Source organism: Gracilinanus agilis, chromosome 5, assembly GCF_016433145.1.
Source record: "Gracilinanus agilis isolate LMUSP501 chromosome 5, AgileGrace, whole genome shotgun sequence".
NCBI classification, from domain to species: Eukaryota; Metazoa; Chordata; class Mammalia; order Didelphimorphia; family Didelphidae; genus Gracilinanus; species Gracilinanus agilis.
This window is the reverse complement of record NC_058134.1, coordinates 75,335,372-75,355,901: the sequence shown is the minus strand read 5'-3', so window position 1 is coordinate 75,355,901 and position 20,530 is coordinate 75,335,372. Positions and strand designations below refer to the sequence as shown.

Here is a 20,530-nt window from a genome sequence, read left to right as displayed (position 1 = left end):
CTATTGTACTTTAAACCTTGCAAACATAGTCTTGTTTGTCAGTTTTTCAACTATGATGAATGTGTCCAATAAACCTGGCTGGGGAAATAAAGAAGACTGGTTGTTTATGAGGAGATTATTAAATAGATGATTGTGGGTTATCTTTGTAGTTCCTAAGTGAGGGGAAAAGATCCATACCCATGCTGATTTCACTTTTCATTTCCATCTTCCAATAGCAGAACTGTTCAGAACGCATAAAAATTAATTGAATATTTAATAAATATGACCCGATTTTTTTCACTGATGATAAAAACTATAAATGCTATATGCTTCAAAATGGTTCTCTTTGGAAGATTCTTTATTAAAAATGAAAGAAGAGAATCTGAATGAGCATATCAGTCCTGAAAAACACCACAGGGGGTTTGAGCATCTCTATCCTCCCCCTTAAATAGTAGCTCATATTACAATGAGTGCATATATCTTTATGAAAGGAGAAAGAAATCTCATTTTGGTTGAATTGACAAGTTAGATTTTTTGTTATTAACAGGTTTGGCAAACATCGAAAAGATGACAAGATTGAGAAATCGGGTAAAATAAAAGTACAGGAAGCCCTTACTTCAGAAGAGGAGAGAATACGAATGAAGCAAGAACAGGAGAGGTAGATTAAAATATTTGATTAAAGCTCTTTAGAGGGAGGTTTCTTTGTTGTTTTCTTCTTAAACACACACACACACACACACACACACACACACACACACACACACGGGATTTGCTTTCAAATGAACAGGTATTCCTCCACTGCCTTATAATTCAAGTACCATTTCTTGTGGAATCAGTATAATGTCAAGAAAGATAAGAATACTGAATTCACCTGAGGAATCAAAGATAGTTTGGAAGTGTCCAATGTCATTGGCAGAGAAGGTAATAATAGACAGTAATTATATGCGCAAATCTGAAAAATGAAATAGATACAAGTTCTAGAACATTTTAAAAGCCTCAAAAACACTTTAAACTTTGCTTAAGTAATGAATAAATGTAGTTTATTACATACCTTTTAAATAGTGCTTAAATTTTTTACTAAATTTCACATTTTAAAATGTTTTGTGTCTAAAATTTTACACATAAAAATGTTAATTTATAAAGTATCATTCTTGTTTATCCTCCCACCTTTGCTATCTTTTATATCTCTAGGGTTAAAAAAAATTACCTCATTTAAAAAACTATTGCTATTTTTTGCTTTAATTTCTTTTTCTATTAATATTAATAGCCAAAAATATTATCACTTCTCTTTGAATAGTTTTAAAGTTATGATACTAAAGAAAATAAAATTATTTCTTTAAGATATCTCTAAATAGACGGATTTAAAAATTCTCAGTGATTCCAAACTTTCCCATGATAGTAATGGGAAATGAGAAGCTCTATTCTGGGCATTTTTCCATGTGGGTTGGGAGTGTTTTCAACCTTCTTTTTTAAGAAGCATGGGGAAATTAAATAGCATAAATATTAAATACCACCTTTCTTCCAGAAGTTTCAGACTGCTTTATTTTTATTTTTATTCTTCTTTGTAATGCCTCTCAGAATAGGATAGAGCATCTGCAGCTCATTTTAAAAAGGGAAATGTAGGTAGTCTGAATCAGAGCTAAGTAGCACATAAGAAAGCTAAGACTTGATCCAAGACCAGTGTAGTGTCTGCATGACTCAATTTTGGAACATCTATTTGAAATTCATTACCATGGAGTGAGAGTCAGGTAGTGATAGATAATATATTCATTTAAATTCAGCAAATGTTTATTAAGTACCCACTCTTTGTCAGATAATGTGCTAGATGCTGGGGATAGCAAAAAAAAAAAAAAAAAAAAAGGCAGATACTCTCTGCCTTCAAGGATATTACATTCAACTGGGTGAATCAATCTACTATGTGCCAGGCAGGCACTGTGCTAAATACTGGGGATACAAAAAAGAAGCAAAAGAAAGTCTGTGTGAATACAATCTAACATATATCTAAGTAAATATGTACAAAACAGAAAATATGTTCGAGGAAAGTATTAAAGGAGAGAAGATAACTATGGACATCATGTAGGAGATGATTTTTCTGAGTTGACCTTAAAGTAAGGAGCTGGGGATTCCAAGAGACAAAGGGCAGATAGCATCTTGGTACATTGGGGAAAGTGGAATGTCTTGTGTGACAACAATCAATTGATAGGCATATATAAGCTCTTACTGTGTTCCAGAAAGAAAGGAGCAAAAATGGAAAAAAATTCCTTGTTTTCATTTTACTGGGAAACAGTATGAAAAAAAAATGTAACATACCTAGGTGTGAATATATCTGTACTCTCTCACACACACAGCACATGTGAAAGATAATCACGGGGGGAAGAGATGAACCAAGAAATGCCACCTGGGTACAGGAAGACAGGAAATAATCCATAATGTGGAGTCCATGAAACATAATGTAGTAAAGGATGTTTGTTATGTAGCTAGGAACCTGATTAGGAAGACCTTTAAATACCAGTGAGAGAAGAGTTCGTATTTTAGCCTAGAAGAAGTTGGAAGTCACTAAAACTTGTTGAGAAGAGTATAACATTGGACATAGGTGTTTTAGGAATGTCATTTCAGGAGTTATATGGAGGATAGATGCAAGAAGGGAGAGACAAGGGGCATAATTAACAGGCTCTTACAATAAAACAGGATGGAGAATGCAACATTAGAGGATGGGAGTATTGACATGCATTACTTCCTTATCTCAGTTTTCAGAGGAATTAGTATATGTCTATTCTGTTAACTTGATAAAGGTGGCATTATATGAAAAGTTTCAAAAGATGATCAGTCCCATTTTATAGATAGAGAAAATGAAATATGCAACACTGAAATATCTCACAACAAAAGTTAGGAAAACATATTGGACTTGAATTTATTATTTGAGTATGCATTGATTTTAGTGGTTCTTTCCAATTGTCTAGTCATTAGCCATTTGCTATTTTTTTCCCTTTGTTTTACCAACACTCTCCAGCATGCCTACCTGCTCATAATTTTCAGTTAGTTTATATATGGAAGTGTTTTATTGACTTAAATTAGAGGTTGCTATTATGAAGGGAATTATCTTTTTCATAGCACAAGTAGGATGAATACTGTGAATGCATAAACATGTATCTCTTGGTATGTAAAAATGTACAGTTATAAACATATTATTTGGCGAGAATGCAATCTGATAACAACAATGGTGTCCACTGTGCAGTGTTGATGGTTATATGCCAAAGAAGAACTCTTCTCCAAACTATACCATTCTTTACACCTTTTTTTTTCATTCTTTACACTTTTGATAGGTTACCTCATACCTTTTCACAATGTCTGTGCTTCAGTATAGTTTTAATATTTTCATCAAAATTTTTGAAACAATTTCAAAGAGCAAACTAAAATATGTCTAGCTCACTAGGGTTTTTACCTAATGATTCTAGCTATGTTATTTACTCATCAGCAGCATGATTCATTTCATCTCTCTTTGGTTCAAAATCTGTAGCCTGGCAACTCTGATGATGTAATACTTCTGGTCATAATGAATCTATGTATAAGAGGCTTAGACTCAAAATCCTTGAGGCTCAGAGAACAAATGAAAGGTCCATTAAAAAATCAATTATGTCCATAATTTAGGAATGATTATATTGATTATATAGTATAGAATTATATGCATAAATAATTTTATACAGATGACTGTCAATTTTTTATTTTTATAATAATAGTTTCTCTAAACTCTCATAAAGATCAACCAAATAATATGTTAGACTTTAGCACTTATTGAATTAGGCAATAGCAATATTATTAGTATTTATTATTTCTAAATGGCTTTAATGTGTTGAACCTCATTTTAAATGTACTTGTCTCTTCTCTGTGTTGTTGACTTGAAAGAATACTGCTCCAGATGAGGTTAGAAACTATACTCTTTCTTCATGAATGACCAGAGGAAAACTAAGATGGTTGACTTCAGAAGACTTAAATATAAATATATAGTAATTTCTCAGGCCATGTGCTATTCTTATTTAATACTGATTGCCATTGAACTATCTCCTATTTCTTGATTCATCATTGAAATGTCCTATGATTTTATAAATTATTTTGCAGTGTTTGTTACTTTTTACTTTCTCCTTTTTTATGGATTGACATGGACCCCAAAAATTTCATCATCTGGTGGCCATCCTAATGGTTTGTGCCCCTTCATGAATAGTAGGGTTGGTCTTCATAAAATATGCAGTTTGTTCCTAGGGCCAAGCTCAGGAACATTCTAGGATAATAGAACCTGAAAAAATATTTGTTCCACTGGCAGAAGAAAGGGTCATTTTCATAATACAATGAAGCGATGGAGTAGGACTTTGGGGACTTCCAGCATATTGGAGCCAAAGTTTTTGGAGGACAAGGACAAGAACCATATACAATGGATCTGTACCTCTGGAGGGAACTCAAGCTTAATGAGATTTCAGATCATTTGAGTATTCAAGTTTAAAAAGAAAAAAAAAAAACAAATCAAAAAATCTAAATGACTATAGATCTCTCTTGATTTTTCTCTTTTCTCTCCCTGTTATGTTTACATATATGTGTATATATACACATATAATATAGTGATAGAGAGAGAGAGAGAGAGAGAGAGAGAAAGCCATGGTGTGTTTCTAATTCTGCTCTGTTCACTTTATATTTCTCTTATTTGTCATTTTAATGGTGCTATCATATCCTATCAAATTGAGAACCCACATTGCATTCAGCCAATTCCCAGTTGCTAAAGGTAGGTTGTTTCCAGTTTTCTTGTATTATCTTTAGAATTAGGAATAAATCCACAATGACTGGTTTTTGTCCTGATAGGTCTTTATTCTTTTTAATAACGTCCTTGGGGTATAGTTCTCATACAGGGCTTTCTCAGACAAAAGAAATGATAATTTTTATAACTTTCTTATATATTCAGATTTTGTGTTCTTCAAAAAACTGCCAAGACATCCAACAACAGAATAATAGATTTCCTCCCCATATGATATCATATAATTGTCACAGAATCCAAAATTTAAAATTGTTTGAGAAAATTTTCAGGAAAAGGAGTTTTGATAACTCTTTTAATTAAGAAAATGAATTGTTTAAAGAAGACATTAGGAAGATGCCCGAAGAAACCTACACAGCACTAGAAGATCTAGCATGAACTTTGGAGTATAACTCACTAAACTGTGGGTGTGTTGAACACAAGTATTTTGAATATAAACTTGTAACCTAAAGGGGATTGCCCCCAAATGGTTTTTTGTCAATTCACCTAGCAAACATTGGTTTTGCTCTATCTCTCTCTTCTCTTTCTCTCTTACATCTAACTATTGTAGCTTCCCCCTTAGAAAAATGCAATAGTGTATGCACCTATAGCTAGAAGATCTTTAGAGGTATAATAAGCTGGTTATGTTAAATGATTCATTGGGGAGACTAGTCTCCCAAAGAATCAAAGGAGGGATTGTGAAAGGGAATTCTTTATTCTCTTTGCCTATGTTGTATTAATCAACCAAAAACTTAAAAACACCTCTACTTAGCACTAAGTAAGGGAGTTCATGGTACTTACTTGGAGAGCTCCACCCTTTTAACTCAGTCAGAAACTTGTGAATCCTTTGATAAGTTTACACCTTCTGGAGATGAGAGGTATGGATCCCAAACCTGAGAATCCTATAATCAGAGTTGACACCTTCAGAGGCCTTTGATAAGAGTTGCCACCTTCAGAGGATGAGAATTGTGAATCCCATAGACACTGTCCACTGGGCAGTGCTAGACAATTTGGAAACTGTGATTGGCCCCTGTGAAAAGGGAAAGGGACAAAAAGTCACCATAATAGCAAGCCCCAAACTTCCTCAGAGGAGATGGTCTTTGAGAAGATAGTCTGAAGAGATTGACTCCTGGAGGGAGCTTTGCTGGAGACTGCAAATTGCAAATTGGAATGTGGGTTTGGAGCTCAGCTTCAACTTAGACTCTGACTCCTGGACTACTTCACTGAGTGAGTGAAAGGCTGACTCCTTTCCTAGTTTCCTAAAAGACTAGTTTCCATCTTGGAGGAGGCTGTGGGGTTACTCACCACCAGCCTTCCTGGTTGAGAGTCAGTTACTCTCTGCCTGAATTAAGCAAATCCAGAGTAAATATTTAGGTTGATAAGATAGATAACCTCTCTAACCTGGTCACATTTCTCTACTTTATCGTTTCCTCTCCATTTTGTAAATGAATTTCTGACACAATATATAATATGTATTGGCAACAACATAATTTCAGATAAATCATCATCCAACCATTAATTTTAACCTTTTACAATGGTTTTGAGGATTCAAACCTAGAGACCTGACATAGTGGGAACAACATTTAGGCTTAGAATCAGGAGGAACTAGACTTAACTCTCAAGCTATGTGTTGCTGTATAAATCACTTAACCTCTCCCAGTTTCGGTTTCCTCATTTGTAAAATGCATGTAAAAGCTTGTGCCTCATAAGATAGTTGTGATTGTGTAAAGTGCTTTGTAAACCCTAAAGTATTATTTAAATGCCAGTTATGACTGTCATCAATATGCTCATAATTCAACTTGATTTGTCTAATCATACTACTCAAGTCTGGATTGCCTTGTAAATCCTGGAAAGCTGAAAAAACTTCCAGTATAATTGAAAATGTTGCTTCTTTATTGTGGGAATTCCAAAATTCACCTGCTTTTCACCTATCATGCCTATATTGTCTGCCTAAAATATTAGTATTATTTTAGTATATATTTGTTTAAACCCTTGTACTTCGGTGTATTGTCTCATAGGTGGAAGTGAGGTAAAGGTGGGCAATGGGGGTCAAGTGACTTGCCCAGGGTCACACAGCTGATAAGTAGCTGAGGCCGGGTTTGAACCTAGGACCTCCTGTCTCTAGGCCTGACTCTCACTCCACTGAGCTACCCAGCTGCCCCCATTTTAGTATATTTATAATTCAATCTTCTGATTTCACTTCATTTCACATATTTTAGATGGAATGATTTACATAGATCTTAATGCCCCTTCTAGTTCTCAATTGTTTATAAGATTTGATAAATAAATGCTCTAGATTGGAAACATTTCAGGAGAGATTTATCTGATCAGTAGATTTCACTTCCTGTCAATTTTTCCTACTACTATGATAGTGAATTTTTATTTAACTATTTAAGTATATTGTCAACATAAGAAATTCATTATCCATTTTGATTTGGAAAGGATTTTGCACATATCTTTTCATATATTCTACACAGTCTTCTAAATGATGGTTCACACTCTGATGGCAACCTTGGTTTGCTTAGGACTGAAAGCCAAAGGGATTATCAGTTGAGCGCTAGAATTTTTGTTGTCTGATATTGTGTGTATATGTGTGTGTGTGTATATATATATATTCCATGTGGACAGAATGCATGGAGCAGTCAGTAAATTGACTAAATATTGTAGTAAATATGACTCTCCCTTCTAGCCGCCTTGTACCAAACTTCATTTCACTAAAAATTTCAGCAATACTTGCTGATTTTTTGAAATACTGACTTATAAATATAGGGATTAAAGGTGAATAGTCTAAGAAAGTATAGATATGAGAGAATTCAAAAGTTTCATTGTCAGAGCTAAATTGCCTGATAATAACACAACTTTAAAAACATTTTATTTTCCAAAGCATTTGGCAGTCAAGTAGCTTATAGACCAATATAAAATATCTGACATTCCATAATCAATAAAAAAGATTTAAATTATGTTTGTCTTATTACCTTAATATACTCATGGCATCTTACTCCATATAATTTTATACTAATATAGAATATCCTTGGGGCATTTTTCCTAATCCATTAGTGTTCAGCAAATACAAATTTTAAAAATTACTGTAATCAGGTTCCATCATCTTAGGGCATCCCCACCAAGTGTCTTTATTACTCCTGGGTAATGCTGTTTCACAGCTTTTGGAAGGGAGGGTACTTGGTATGTAACTCAGTAATTAAAATACCCCCTTGGTGTTTTTGGTTTTTTTCATCTCTGTGGAGCCAGATCTCTCTGTAGTTGAGTTTCACATTTCATACCCTTCCTGAGGGTTTGAGGACTCATACCTCATAGTCATGATAAGCTTCTTTTCATCTTATTTTTAGTGGCTCTAGAGCTAAGAGTCATTTGTTGTAAAAGCAAAAATCCCAATGAATAGAAATGTTACAAGAACAGAAGTCTTGTGTTTTCTCTTCATCATGCATCATCCATTTTAATTAGAGGAAAGGGTGGTGAACACTGTGACAAGAGTCTGGAATTAAAATCATTAATTGATGTCAAGCTGAAGAGAGACTGTTAGCATGAATTTAGTGACAGCAGGAAAGAAATTAACCTTATTGCTTTATTTAGTATATTACATTATTTTGTGTATTATTTTCCATGCAGGTTCAAGGCAATTTCATTATCATAATGAAAGGGACAAATACTTGGTTTAAAAAAAAGGAAATGTGTGAATGTTTATTTCCTAGCAATTAAGCCCAAATGATAAATTCTTTAATAACTTTTTAAAAATTAGATGAAAAGTTCCAAATTTTGTCACTTCCAAATTAAACACATTTGAAAGTTAAGAAAGTGGCACATGATACAGATGATAAAGTTTGGCTGGAATAGCTGGATGAAATTTTAAACCAGCAAAGTTTCTATTCTAGAAGAGAGTAATGTTACAAATAAATTTATGTGGGGGTTTGACCTAAGAAAAATGGGGGTACATATAATTCTTAGCAGTTCCCTTCCTGTTAAAAAAAAAGTGAATAACTCCAGCATTCTAGAGATGTTTTGTGACCTGGGGATGGGAAAGGGGGTTACAATAAAAGAACAGAGAGGGTGTCATCTTGCAATGCTGACCATCTGGAGCCATTAAAGTATCAGCTGGACTATGAGTTGGACAGTAGGAGAGTCTCTCAATATCTTTTAAGAGTTCCCATTAGAGACCCGAGTATTTTTACTAGAAAATGCCCCACGTTTTCTCCAATGGGCCAAATATTTGCTGCTCTATGAAGAATTAAAATACATATTCCACAAACACAAAATTTTGGTTATATATAACTCCTTGTCTGATTTATAATATGTGCATATGCATATAGATATACACGTAGAACAGAAAATAATAAAACCATCTTTTCTGTAATTTAATATCATTTACCCAAGAATTGCCACTTCTGCTATTGCTATTTGTGCAAGAAACTTCATTAGTACTAATTTCTAAAATGAACTTTAAAGAGTACATTCGCCAAGCTCAGTAACCATATTCTTTTGCCTTTCGCAATAAGAATGCTACCTTTGTGACTCTGTTTATGCTGCACTTTTAAGGTTCTGATGTTTTCATTATAAGTGCGGGCCACAGGGGGGAAAGCGCTGACAGCTTTCATAACTTTTGGCATAAAACACATTGGTGGCTATGAGATAAGCAGTTAAAAATGTAATTTCTTATATTAGTGGTGCTTAGAGGGGAAACCTATGGTTTTTAAGAGACACAATAGATATGGCTGTTATGTTTATTGGGTCCTATGTGTAGTTGCATTTAATAATAATGGCCAGATGTTGGTAAAAGAGATTAAAGATATGGGCTTTATGAGTATTACCTTATAATCTACTCCTGTCACTGAACAATTTCTTCAAGGAATTGACTCAAGTTATGTAATATAGATTTATCCCAGTGTGTATTGTTTTTCTGTAATTAGGGACTGAAGTGTGTCTAAAGCTGGGATCCCATCAGTAATAAAATAGAAATGAAATATAACAGAAATTGGGGGGGACTATTTAGGTCCATGCTTCCTTTGGGGATAATTCTTTCATAACAGTTTACATACGTACACTCAAATTTTCTTTTTAATAAACTGAATGTTAGAAACACCATGTCTTGTGTGCCTGCTGTGTACACTCATTTTTAAACTGACACTTTCTCTTATGGTAGCAAGCACTGACACTAGCCTAATAAATCAGCATCATATAGACTCCTCCTTTCTTTCAAATTCAGAATTTTCATTCTGATTCCTACCAAAGTATCCTTCCAAAGGACTGAGATGTTGTTAGGGGGTGGTACAAATGCTCAATCACTCCAGCTATTATGGCTGCTTAGATATTTCATTGCTAATGATCAGCAGTGCTATAGTTAAGTGGGTTGTCACATAAGTGGGCATAATTAGGCTTCAAATTAACACCCTATTGAGTTGAAAGGTTGAACTCATGCCTCTCTGTGTGCTATTCTTTCTGGATGAATACAGAGTCATAAAGACAGTATAATACAAAATATTAAGGCTCCCTCTTTATTTGGGTCAACTTTCTTTTGTGAATTCCTTCTAAGTCATGTTTGGCAAAGTTTCTATTTAGTAAATCAATAATCAGATTAAAAATCCTAAGAATGTATACCTAAGTTACTGTAAGAATCTGAGGTCCTCCTCCCATCCATGATGAAATTCATGAAATTTAACTTTCTTTTGGGAGACAACATTTCTGAGCAAGGTAGAAGGTAACATCCTCATTTTCTAACTAGGAAAATGAATTTTATTTTATTTTGGTTATTTTATGATGGAAAATTTATTTCCTCATATGACATAATTTTACTTCTTGCTTCTGTGGATTCTGCTCCATAATCAGTGTATCAGTGATTTTAATCTTTAATTAATGTCATTTTTCATTTAAGGTTGAAAAATAAACCTAAACTAAGTTAAATATCACTGTAAAAGAGAATTATTCCATACTAACATATATTTAAATGTTAGGCATATCAGTGTGTGTGTGTGTGTGTGTGTGTGTGTGTGTGTGTGTGAGAGAGAGAGAGAGAGAGAGAGAGAGAGAGAGAGAGAGAGAGAGAGAGAGAGAATATGTTTCTTTACCCAGATTTGTGATTTTACCCACATGGTAACTTGGAAATTCATTTGTAATTTATTGTCTTTGAAAGCTATCAGAAGCACATCAAGGTTAATGGACTTACCCAAGGTCAAAATTAGCAGAGCATGAAGGGAAGGATAAAGTTCTGGATTTGGAGTCACAGACACTTAGGTTCAAATCCCACTTTGGATATGCTCTACTTATGAGATTCTGGTGGCTCAGTTTCCACATATCTAAAATAATGGGATTGGACTCATTGGCTTTCAAGGTCCCATCAAGCTGGAAACCTACGATCCCTTTCAGTTTCAAAGGCAGAACTTGAAGCCGGATTTTGTAGTCTCCCTTGCCCTACCTCTATCTTTCCTCCATGTGTATATCTGTAGCAAATAATCACAATTCCTTGTCATGATTGAATACATTCTTATATTTGAGTAGAATTAAGGACACAAATTATTCAAATGAATTTTAATATGAAGATAACTTTGCACCAAACTAGCATGTTAAATACTACACTAGACCATTTTAAAAAACCTACATATACTAGTTTAAAATATTTCCCTTTTTATAATAAAAAGCAGTTTTTTTCAAAATAGATATATAACATCTCTGACCTTAACTATGTGATTGCCCAGATCCTTAAACATTACATAAAAAAGCAAATATGTACTTAGTTCATAAGTCAACAAAGAACTTTGTTTTTGCTGTTAATAAAGAATTTATAGTGTAGACTCATGTTTAAGCTATATATTATAATGGAAATTCATGACTCAGAATGATTAGCATATGGCAACCAATTATGAATTATATCCTAATATCTATTTGTAACAATAGTTTAATAATTCTTAGGTATTTAAAACTTAGAGATGGCCACCAAGCAGCTGCCTTTTCCAAAAATAAAAGTCTGTCCCTCATAATTTCCTACTTCATTTCATTAAAAATATTTCTACCCTCAAAGTCTGAATTACGGTCATAGTTGAGTCAAGGAAAATGAGCATCTGGCACAACCTCTCAAGTTGGTCATCCAATGTCCTAGACAATATCATGATAGACTAAAGTAAGGATAATAATATTCTTTCCAAAGATCTTCCTTCTCCAGTCTTCTTGAACTGAAGGATTTTATACAAGATTTCGTGTGTGTGCATCGGGTATTGGGGGGCTAACAGCATAAATGGCTAAATGTACAGCAGAGGGGAGAGAAGTTTTGCATTATTCCATTTTTGTTTTAATTTTACAGGATTCAGGCCAAAACTCGAGAATTTCGAGAGAGACAAGCTCGAGAGCGTGACTATGCTGAAATTCATGATTATAATCGGCCGCTTGGTGGTGAAGGTGATTCATCATATGCTGGGATGTCTTCGTATGAAACCTCAATGAACAGTGGGGCAATGACTTTCAATGCCAGGCCACAGAGCCCTAGAGAAGGACAAACTACGGACGCTTTATATGCCCAAGTAAAGAAGCAGCGAAATTCCAAACCTTCGCCAGTAGACAGGTAGGCACCAGATACCAATCGATAGCTGGCTGAAAAATTCTGTTTCCTGTAGTTTTTGTTAAGGGAGTTGATTGTTCATCAATTCTAAACAGACCTGCACTTTATTAATGGCTTTTAAAAAGCCTTTGAGTCAGAAAAAAATATTGAGTTCACACAAATCGTCTTAATGGGATGAGCAGCACATGTTTTGATAGCTTTTCTAATGAATTACACATATTTCATTTTATTCCTAAAATGGTTTGGACCTGAGATTCAACCTTTAGTTTATAACTCTAATAAAACCAAACATAATAATTGCTACTGTGCTTATCGGGTATTTCATTTTATTGCTAGGAGGAAGGAATAGCTTTGAATTCTGTTTGGAGCAATTAGTTAAGAAATCAGAAAATGGCATGACTTGTTTCGCTCTTATTGGGTACTACATTTGTTAATGGAACATGATTTTGCTTTATAGCAATTAGTTACTAAAAGGTAGAACACAGCTCGCTTTTAAACTGCAGGTGATAATATGGCAAAGTAGACTCTTGGGTGTTTAAATTCTCGACAAGTGTAGGAAAACAGGACAAATGGGTACAATTTCAAGATGGAGCGTAGTGGCTACATTTCTTTTTTCCAGTTTTAAATAGGTAATCTTTAACATAAACCATGTTGCCTTTGTATAATCATTCCTTCACCAGTGTGGTAGTGGCTGGAAGAGGAGTTTTTATTTCTTGTTACCTTACTTTTTTGAATGGTAACTTTACATGTGAGCTGCTCTTTGAACTTTAAATTTGCTTGTTGCCCTCCAAACTAACATGCCGAAATTCCCTGGTCTACCTTAGGTGAGTCCTTTTTAATCACTCCATGTTGCACATATCACTGTGTTTTAGTTAGCTGCTTCTAGCTGTTTTTAATTTGGGCTTGAAAACTGCTGCAGCTAACCCTCTGGCATATCTAGAAAGAAGCATTTTAAAACATAGCTATATTGAAAAAAAAGGTCTCAAAGGAGAATTTTAAAATACCCAACAACTATTTTGTAGGCTGAACAATTTATTCTCTCTTTTGACTTGTCATTTTTCTCCTCTGGTTTGTTCCTTTAATATACTTAAAGCAAACACATTTGTATAAGTTGTATTGATTGTATCAAGAAGATAACAGTAAAGGTAGAAGACTTTTAGTTTGGTAAGTATGTGCTTTGATATGATCCCTTAGTTGCCTCAGTTTGCTGTATTAACTAGATGTGTCAAGATGTGACTACGTTTTCCAGGCAACTCAAAAAAGCATATTGTTTGATTTCTTATGGAATTGTTTGTGGAAGCAACAACGTAGGACTAAAGAAAACAATTTCAATTATACGAATATCAGGTCAAAATGTTTCCTCCGTTGAAAGAAAGGTTGGCATTCTTTGAGTAGAGTTAAGACTTTTAGAGGAAACCAGGACACGATTCGTGTGTTACTAGCTCCCAAGTATACATTGATTATATGAGAAGCTTTCTTTTCAGCTCATTTGAAAAGTCCAATTATGAGGGTAAGCAGGATCCTGGAAAATGACTTTGTACAAGCTCACGTAAACCTGGTTGGGATGCTCTGGCAATGATTCTTTCTTTTCTCATGGAGAGAGGTAGTGGGGAAAGTTCTAGCACTGGAAAAATGGGTACAATTCAGTTAAAACACTGTTTATTATGTATTCGTGCATCAGAAACTATGTTAAGTGCTTTTGCCTTTGTAAGGCAAAAATGAGCAAAAGTATCTATCCTAAAGGCACTTGCCTTTTCCTGGGGCACCTCTCACTGCTAGGAACAGGCTGGTGTGGTTAATTAGATGGAAAGAGCCAGAGGTTGAAGCAGAGTCAAAACCAGAGGATTTACAGCCTATTCCAGAGTAGTAGTGGTGATGGCTGTGGCAGAAACCAGCTTCAAGTGTCAGGATGCAGTGATTAAGCCCAGCTCACATGTAAAGTTACTATTATAAAAAATAAGTGATAGATTCAGTAAATTGTCCATAATGGCAGAGGTTGAGCAAGACCAGACCCGTAAGTGAAGTTTGTCCCACTCAAGGCTGCACAATTGCTTACATGTTATAAGCCTGACCTGACCCCATCTCCCAACACCCCTGTCAGCTGGTGAACTCCTCCTTAAGTTCTCTCATTGGATTCCATAGAAATGATAAAGCAGTGCATTTGAGTATACTACTGTCACCTGGAATCTCTCTGGCTATGAAGACTCTAGGAGATGACAGATAGTCTTCATTTTCCCTGGCTATCTTCCCCAAAGCTCCCTGGCATTTCACTTTTGTTTTTTGTCCTCTAGAAAGGACAGTATGTATACATGGTTTGAGGAACACTCACTGAGCGTGGCATCCTCGAACTTTACTGAGTTCAAGGAGGGCTGATTCTGGTACCTGTTATGTGACTCTCAGTAAGTCACTTAGCTTCATTCACTTTAAGGCTCTTAAACTGAACTTTGGTCTCCTCTGCCAAGTGGGGAGAATGATGCTTGTACAACACACCATTTTATGAAGAAAGTACTTTGTAAATCTTGAAGAGCTAAAGAAATGTAAAATCTTACCTTTGACAATTTGGCTAGTTTAATTCTTCCTAGATTAAATCTTCCAATAACTAAGAGACTTGTCTATCAGAAGTCTATTATCTTTCTTCATTCTTCTTGACCCCCCCCCCCAGGGCTCTACCCTACCCCAAAATTAAAGCATTTATTTTGCAAGAGCAATTTCAGTCTCAGCATAATACTGAGTGGTTTCACAGATGTCAGGCCAAAGAGAGAAATCAGAGAACCAAATAAAGTTTTTCTTTCTGATTCTCAACTTGCATATAGAAATTTGAAGCTTCAATTCCCCTTTACCACTTCAATCAAACAAGATTGGTCTATAAATATTCTCTATACAATCATATCAGTTCCATGAGCTGGTTCTCAAAAGAAATGAGGCCTTGTCATTATTCAGATTCATCATGAAAGATTTGAAATTGCTTCCATAGTGTAAACATTGGGTAGAACAGCAGTTGGGTTAAAATAAAAGTCAGTGATGAGGACAGTGAAATAACTGGTGAGAGGTGTTGGGGAGAACATACCCCTCCCCCCAAAACCAGAATCCATCAATCAAATCAAAACTGTACTTTAACGATTTAAAATTCTATATTTTTCACTTTCCTAAAGTCCATGAAGACCCCAAGTCTTGATGCCATTGGAACATAATGAGGCTCTGATTTTTCAAACAATGTCTTTAATTCTGATGATTCTGGGCACATCAGATTGTCTTCTGTGAGGGAGCAAGGGAAGGGGGACATTTTCCCATCCTGATTTTTATTCTCCCCTTTAGAAGAAAATTGTATTATGCATGAACCCAACAGAATTAAAATGATAGCAAAAAGATGCAGTTGTTTAAAGGAAGTTGGTTGACAGTCTAGCTATGAAATCTGTCATTACAGTTTTCATTATAGCTAAAGTTATTCCTTGACAGTCACCAAGGTACCATTTATGCAACTAATAATTCTATTTAAATAATTCTTTTGTTGAAAAAGTGAAGTTGCTGTCCCTGAAATTTCTCAAACATATGCCAATCTGCTTGGTGACACGTTAAGATTCTATTTTTTTTTTCTAGAAGGTTAAGATTTTCAGGTACATTAAGAAAGATAGTATGACTTGGATATTAACCAAAAACAAAAAAATCTCCAATAACTTAATATTCTAATGGATAATTCTTAATTTATATAAGGATACTGTAAAATTCATTTTTGTGTAGTCAAGGAATGGAACCTATAGTTGAGATCCCATTGAAAAAGTGTCTCTAATGGACATTTGCTGACTGGCTTAATTCAATCATTTGCCACCAATAGTGCACTGTCCTTAAATATAATTGAATTGAAATGGGTCCTGGACTGAAAAGAGCAGGAAATAGTAGGCTAGACTCTTCTGACTTGCTGAGGACGCCTTAATGGAAACATAACTGCCATAATCATATGCTTTTTGCATGCATTTTACCACTAAAGAGAGAATTGCCCATTTTAAAAGCAGAGACCTCTGTGAACTGGCTTTTTTTCCCCCATTAAAACTGGAATCTAGTTGTGTCAAAAGGTGATCTTGTGGGGTTGAAAGAAAACTAGTTCTGTCTTAGGTAGAGGTAGTTATGAGACATATAATTTTTGAAATGTAGAATCTTACAACAGAATTGTGAATTTGCTATTTTTAGCCAAAAAAGTCAAATGGCACTTCAGTTAGATATTAATTTACATTTACTTAGTGATACCTATTGCTGCTTTAATTGAGAAGTAAGAAATAAAAATTTGAACATGGCACATCTCAGTAAAGTAATATGGAAATATATCTTTATGAAGTTTTAAATAAGGAATGATTTTGTCCCATGGGAGGAAGGGAAAAAATCTTTATGATGTTATTATGATATATTTTATTTCAATTCCTGTTAAGCCCTGGTGAGTAAGGAATGATTCATTCACTCTATTTGTATTCCTAGTATCTATCACACGCTTGGCATATAGTGCATGTTTTATAATTCTTGTGAATTGTGGGCAGGGGGCATTATATATGTTAAAGAGAACCGAATACTTTGTATATTCAGAATACTTTAAAAGATTTGTGTTTTCACCAGTGTAAGTAGTCTTCCACCTTCATAGACTCCAACTCAGTCAACCCTGTGCCTTCTTCATGAGTAGCAATGACCAATTTTCTGACAGTGAACCTCAGCAGGATTTTTAGTCTGCTCTTTAAACAACTGAGATGGACCCCATTGTTAGCAGACATTCAAGGTCATTGCTACTTGGTATAGAGCCTGCTAAAGGTCTTGTTCCTCTGCCCCATCTGTTGAGAACTGAAAATTTTTTCCCATGTCCCAAATCAGGGAAAGATATCAGAATGTGGACAATAAATATAGGAGTTATATCACTAATCTCAGGGACTTCTATTTGAATTTAAAGTTTGGAGTATTTCAGCTCTATACAAATCCAGTTTAATTTAACAATTTTTTTTAAATACTGACTCCATGAAAGGAATATTGCTAGGGATAAAAATAAACAAAACCTACCTCTGTCCTTCTGCTATATTTGGTGAGAGAAGATTTAATATATACACAGGTAAATAAATACAAAGGCCATACAAAATAATTTCAAGAGGGAGAAAATATAAATAAGTGAGGACATCAGGAAATACCTTATATATAGGAAGGAGCAACTGAGCTACCTTGTAGGTAAGGAAGGAATCCCATGAGAAAGGGACAAGTAAATTGTATGTTCCACACATGAAGGATCATCTATGAGAAGGCAGGAAGGTAGAAGATGGAATGCCATGTATAGGAAATGTCAAAATGGCTAGGTTGACTGCACAGAGTGTGTATGAAGAAAAGGATAGAGTAATATGAAATGAAATAGACATACTTTAGAGATCTTAAAATTCCAAAATAAGAAGTATGTATTTCATCATATTTGCCATAGTGAGTTAATGCATATTTTTATTAGGATACTGAGATATTCAGATATGTGTTTTATAAAGATCCATTTTAAAGCTGGGTAGAAAATGGATTGGAGAGAGAAGAAACTAGAGGCTGATTAGGATATTATTGCAGTAGTCCAAGTAAGAGATGATTAAGATTAAACTAGGATAAAGCCTGAGCAAAGAGAAGAGAACTGATCTAAGAAATATTGCTGGGAAAGAATTAAATTAAATTAATTAATTAAATTAAGGTGTGGCAACGAATTGGGTTAGATGGAGAAGGGAGGAAGAGACTTACAGCATCATGAGCAATAAAGGATGCCTAAGGTTGCTAACCTGAGTACCCAGAAGACAGTAGTTCTCTCAGTAAAAATAAGGGAGTTTGGGGAAAAGCTGGGTATGAGGAGAATATCTCAGACTTGTTAAATCTGAACACCTTTGGGATATTCAGATAGAAATATTTAATGGACATAGGTTAAATAAGGCTAAAGTTCAGGAGAGATACTAGAACTGAGTATATGAAATAAAACTATATCCCCAATAAAAGATTTTCTGTTAGATTTTATTAGATAAAACAAATTCATTTCTCTTCCTTTAGTAGTTCTGAGATATTTACAGATGCTATTGTAGAATTAAGACTGGAATGCCATTAATAGCCCTGTCAATGGGATTTCAAAGGCAACTAGGTCAAAATTAAGATTAAGATTAATTTTTTTTAAACCCTTAACTTCTGTGTATTGACTTATAGGTGGAAGAGTGGTAAGGGTAGGCAATGGGGGTCAAGTGACTTGCCCAGGGTCACACAGCTGGGAAGTGTCTGAGGCCGGATTTGAACCTAGGACCTCCCGTCTCTAGGCCTGGCTCTCAATCCACTGAGCGACCCAGCTGCCCCCCGATCAAGATTAATTTAATGACTTCTTTCTTGATTCTTTTTTATTAATTAACATTACATGAAAATACAGTTTCTATATAGAAAGAATCATTCAGAGAAGTTCCCCATTTAAATGTGCTTTGAAAACCCTGGGATGCAAGAAAACTATTTTGGTTTTCACTTGTTGAGCAAACAGAAAAGTACACACATAAATGTCCCAGCTTTTTCCTGTTCAGTTTGGTTCTTCCCCCTATATTTTGATGAAAAGCTGGGCATTTTATTTGATTATTTTATCTGAGAAAAACAAAATCTTTGTATACAATTCACCTTGACCCTTGACTCTTTAATTGTCTCCTTTTTGCTTCCTTTTGTTTCTTTGAGGATCTAAGAATAGTTTGTTGGTGAGAGTGTCTATGAACCTGTGAGCCAAATGGCTTGGCATTTACTAGTCTTGGGCTGAGGTTTTTTCTTCTTCTGCACATATTCTTTTGGTTCATCATGCAGTCTATCACAGCTTTTAATATAAATTCATGAGGATTTCTGTAGAACCCTGTTATAGGGTATTTGTCACTGCATTCCAAGGTGTTTAGGTTATGACTTTTGGAGGAGATTTATCATGAGTTCAATCCAAAACTTATTCATTTTAAATTTAGCGAGTCTAGTACAGCCTTTTTACCTTGAACCTTTATCCAAAATTTGGAAGACCATTTGGTTGTTTTCTTTTTGGTATCATATAAATTCCTGCCATTTTTCTCTTTACCTGACTTGTTATTTATCACTAAAAGAAATGAAGAAAGAGATCTGCTACTCTTGTCTAACTTCCTATCAAATAGTTTTTCGATCCAAAAAATAAGAGACCAAATTCAACAGTTATTGAGCACCTAGTATGTATACATGGTATTAGGCTCCATCCTGGGCAAGGATCATTTAAAATGTGATCTGGAGCCTGCCCTTTTGAAGTCATAGAGGAACTTGCTTTGTCAACAGAAAATAAAAAATAACTATAGATTGTCCCTAAACTCCACCTAGGGGTACTGATTTCCAAATTCTATTCATATGCCATCTTTTCTCAAGAATCACCTATGATTTGACATCCTACAGTGTATTACCAGTGATGATTTAAGAGTTCAAATTGTGTTTAAAAAATCACACATATCCTCCAGGAAGTGTATGATAGGAATTGGAGATAGTCCAGACATATTGTAGTAAAAGGAATGAATAACCAATGGGTAGTCCATGGTCTGGCAAGGTAACTGAGTGAATCCTTTTCCTAAGTTTGGTAGAAGGAGATGCATAAGAATCAAAGTTGGTTGGGTTAAGATTCCTATCTGGATTTGGAATCAATTCCTATTGAAGGGGAATGGGAAGAAATTGTTGTAGAGATACACATATCTATTGCTTTTCGGAGTATTAACCTCTATTAAATGCCCAATCGTGTCTATACATGTTTTTTTTTTAACATTTATTAATATTCATTTTTAACATGGTTACATGATTCATGCTCCTCCTTTCCCCTTCAACCCCCCCCCCCCGCACCGCCCCTACCCATGCGCATTTCCACTAGTTTTGTCATGTGTCCTTGATCAAGACCAATTTCCAAATTGTTGGTAGTTGCATTGGTGTGGTAGTTTCGAGTCCACATCCCCAATCATGTCCACCCCAACCCATGCGTTCAAGCAGTTGTTTTTCCTATATGTTTCCTCTCCTGCAGTCCCTCCTCTGAATGTGGGCAGCATCTTTACCATAAATCCCTCAGAATTGTCCTGGGTCATTGCATTGCTGCTGGTTCAGAGGTCCATTACATTCGATTTTACCACAGAATGTCAGTCTCTGTGTATAGAGTTCTTCTGGCTCTGTTCCTTTCGCTCTGCATCAGTTCCCGGAGGTCTCTCCAGTTCGCCTGG

General features: G+C 35.0%; 1 protein-coding gene across 8 annotated transcripts in view; it reads left to right on the top strand.

The window, feature by feature from the left end:
- Positions 1–20,530, top strand: part of PARD3 (par-3 family cell polarity regulator) — a 756,723-nt gene that overhangs the window by 554,197 nt on the left and 181,996 nt on the right. For 5 of the 8 annotated variants that reach the window (XM_044677677.1, XM_044677681.1, XM_044677678.1 and 2 more), the window contains 2 exons: positions 527–637; positions 12,063–12,320. In XM_044677677.1, coding sequence (XP_044533612.1) covers positions 527–637; positions 12,063–12,320 — 369 coding nt within the window. The remainder of the gene's footprint in view (positions 1–526; positions 638–12,062; positions 12,321–20,530) is intronic. The other 3 variants (XM_044677679.1, XM_044677682.1, XM_044677684.1) reach the window with 1 other exon arrangement.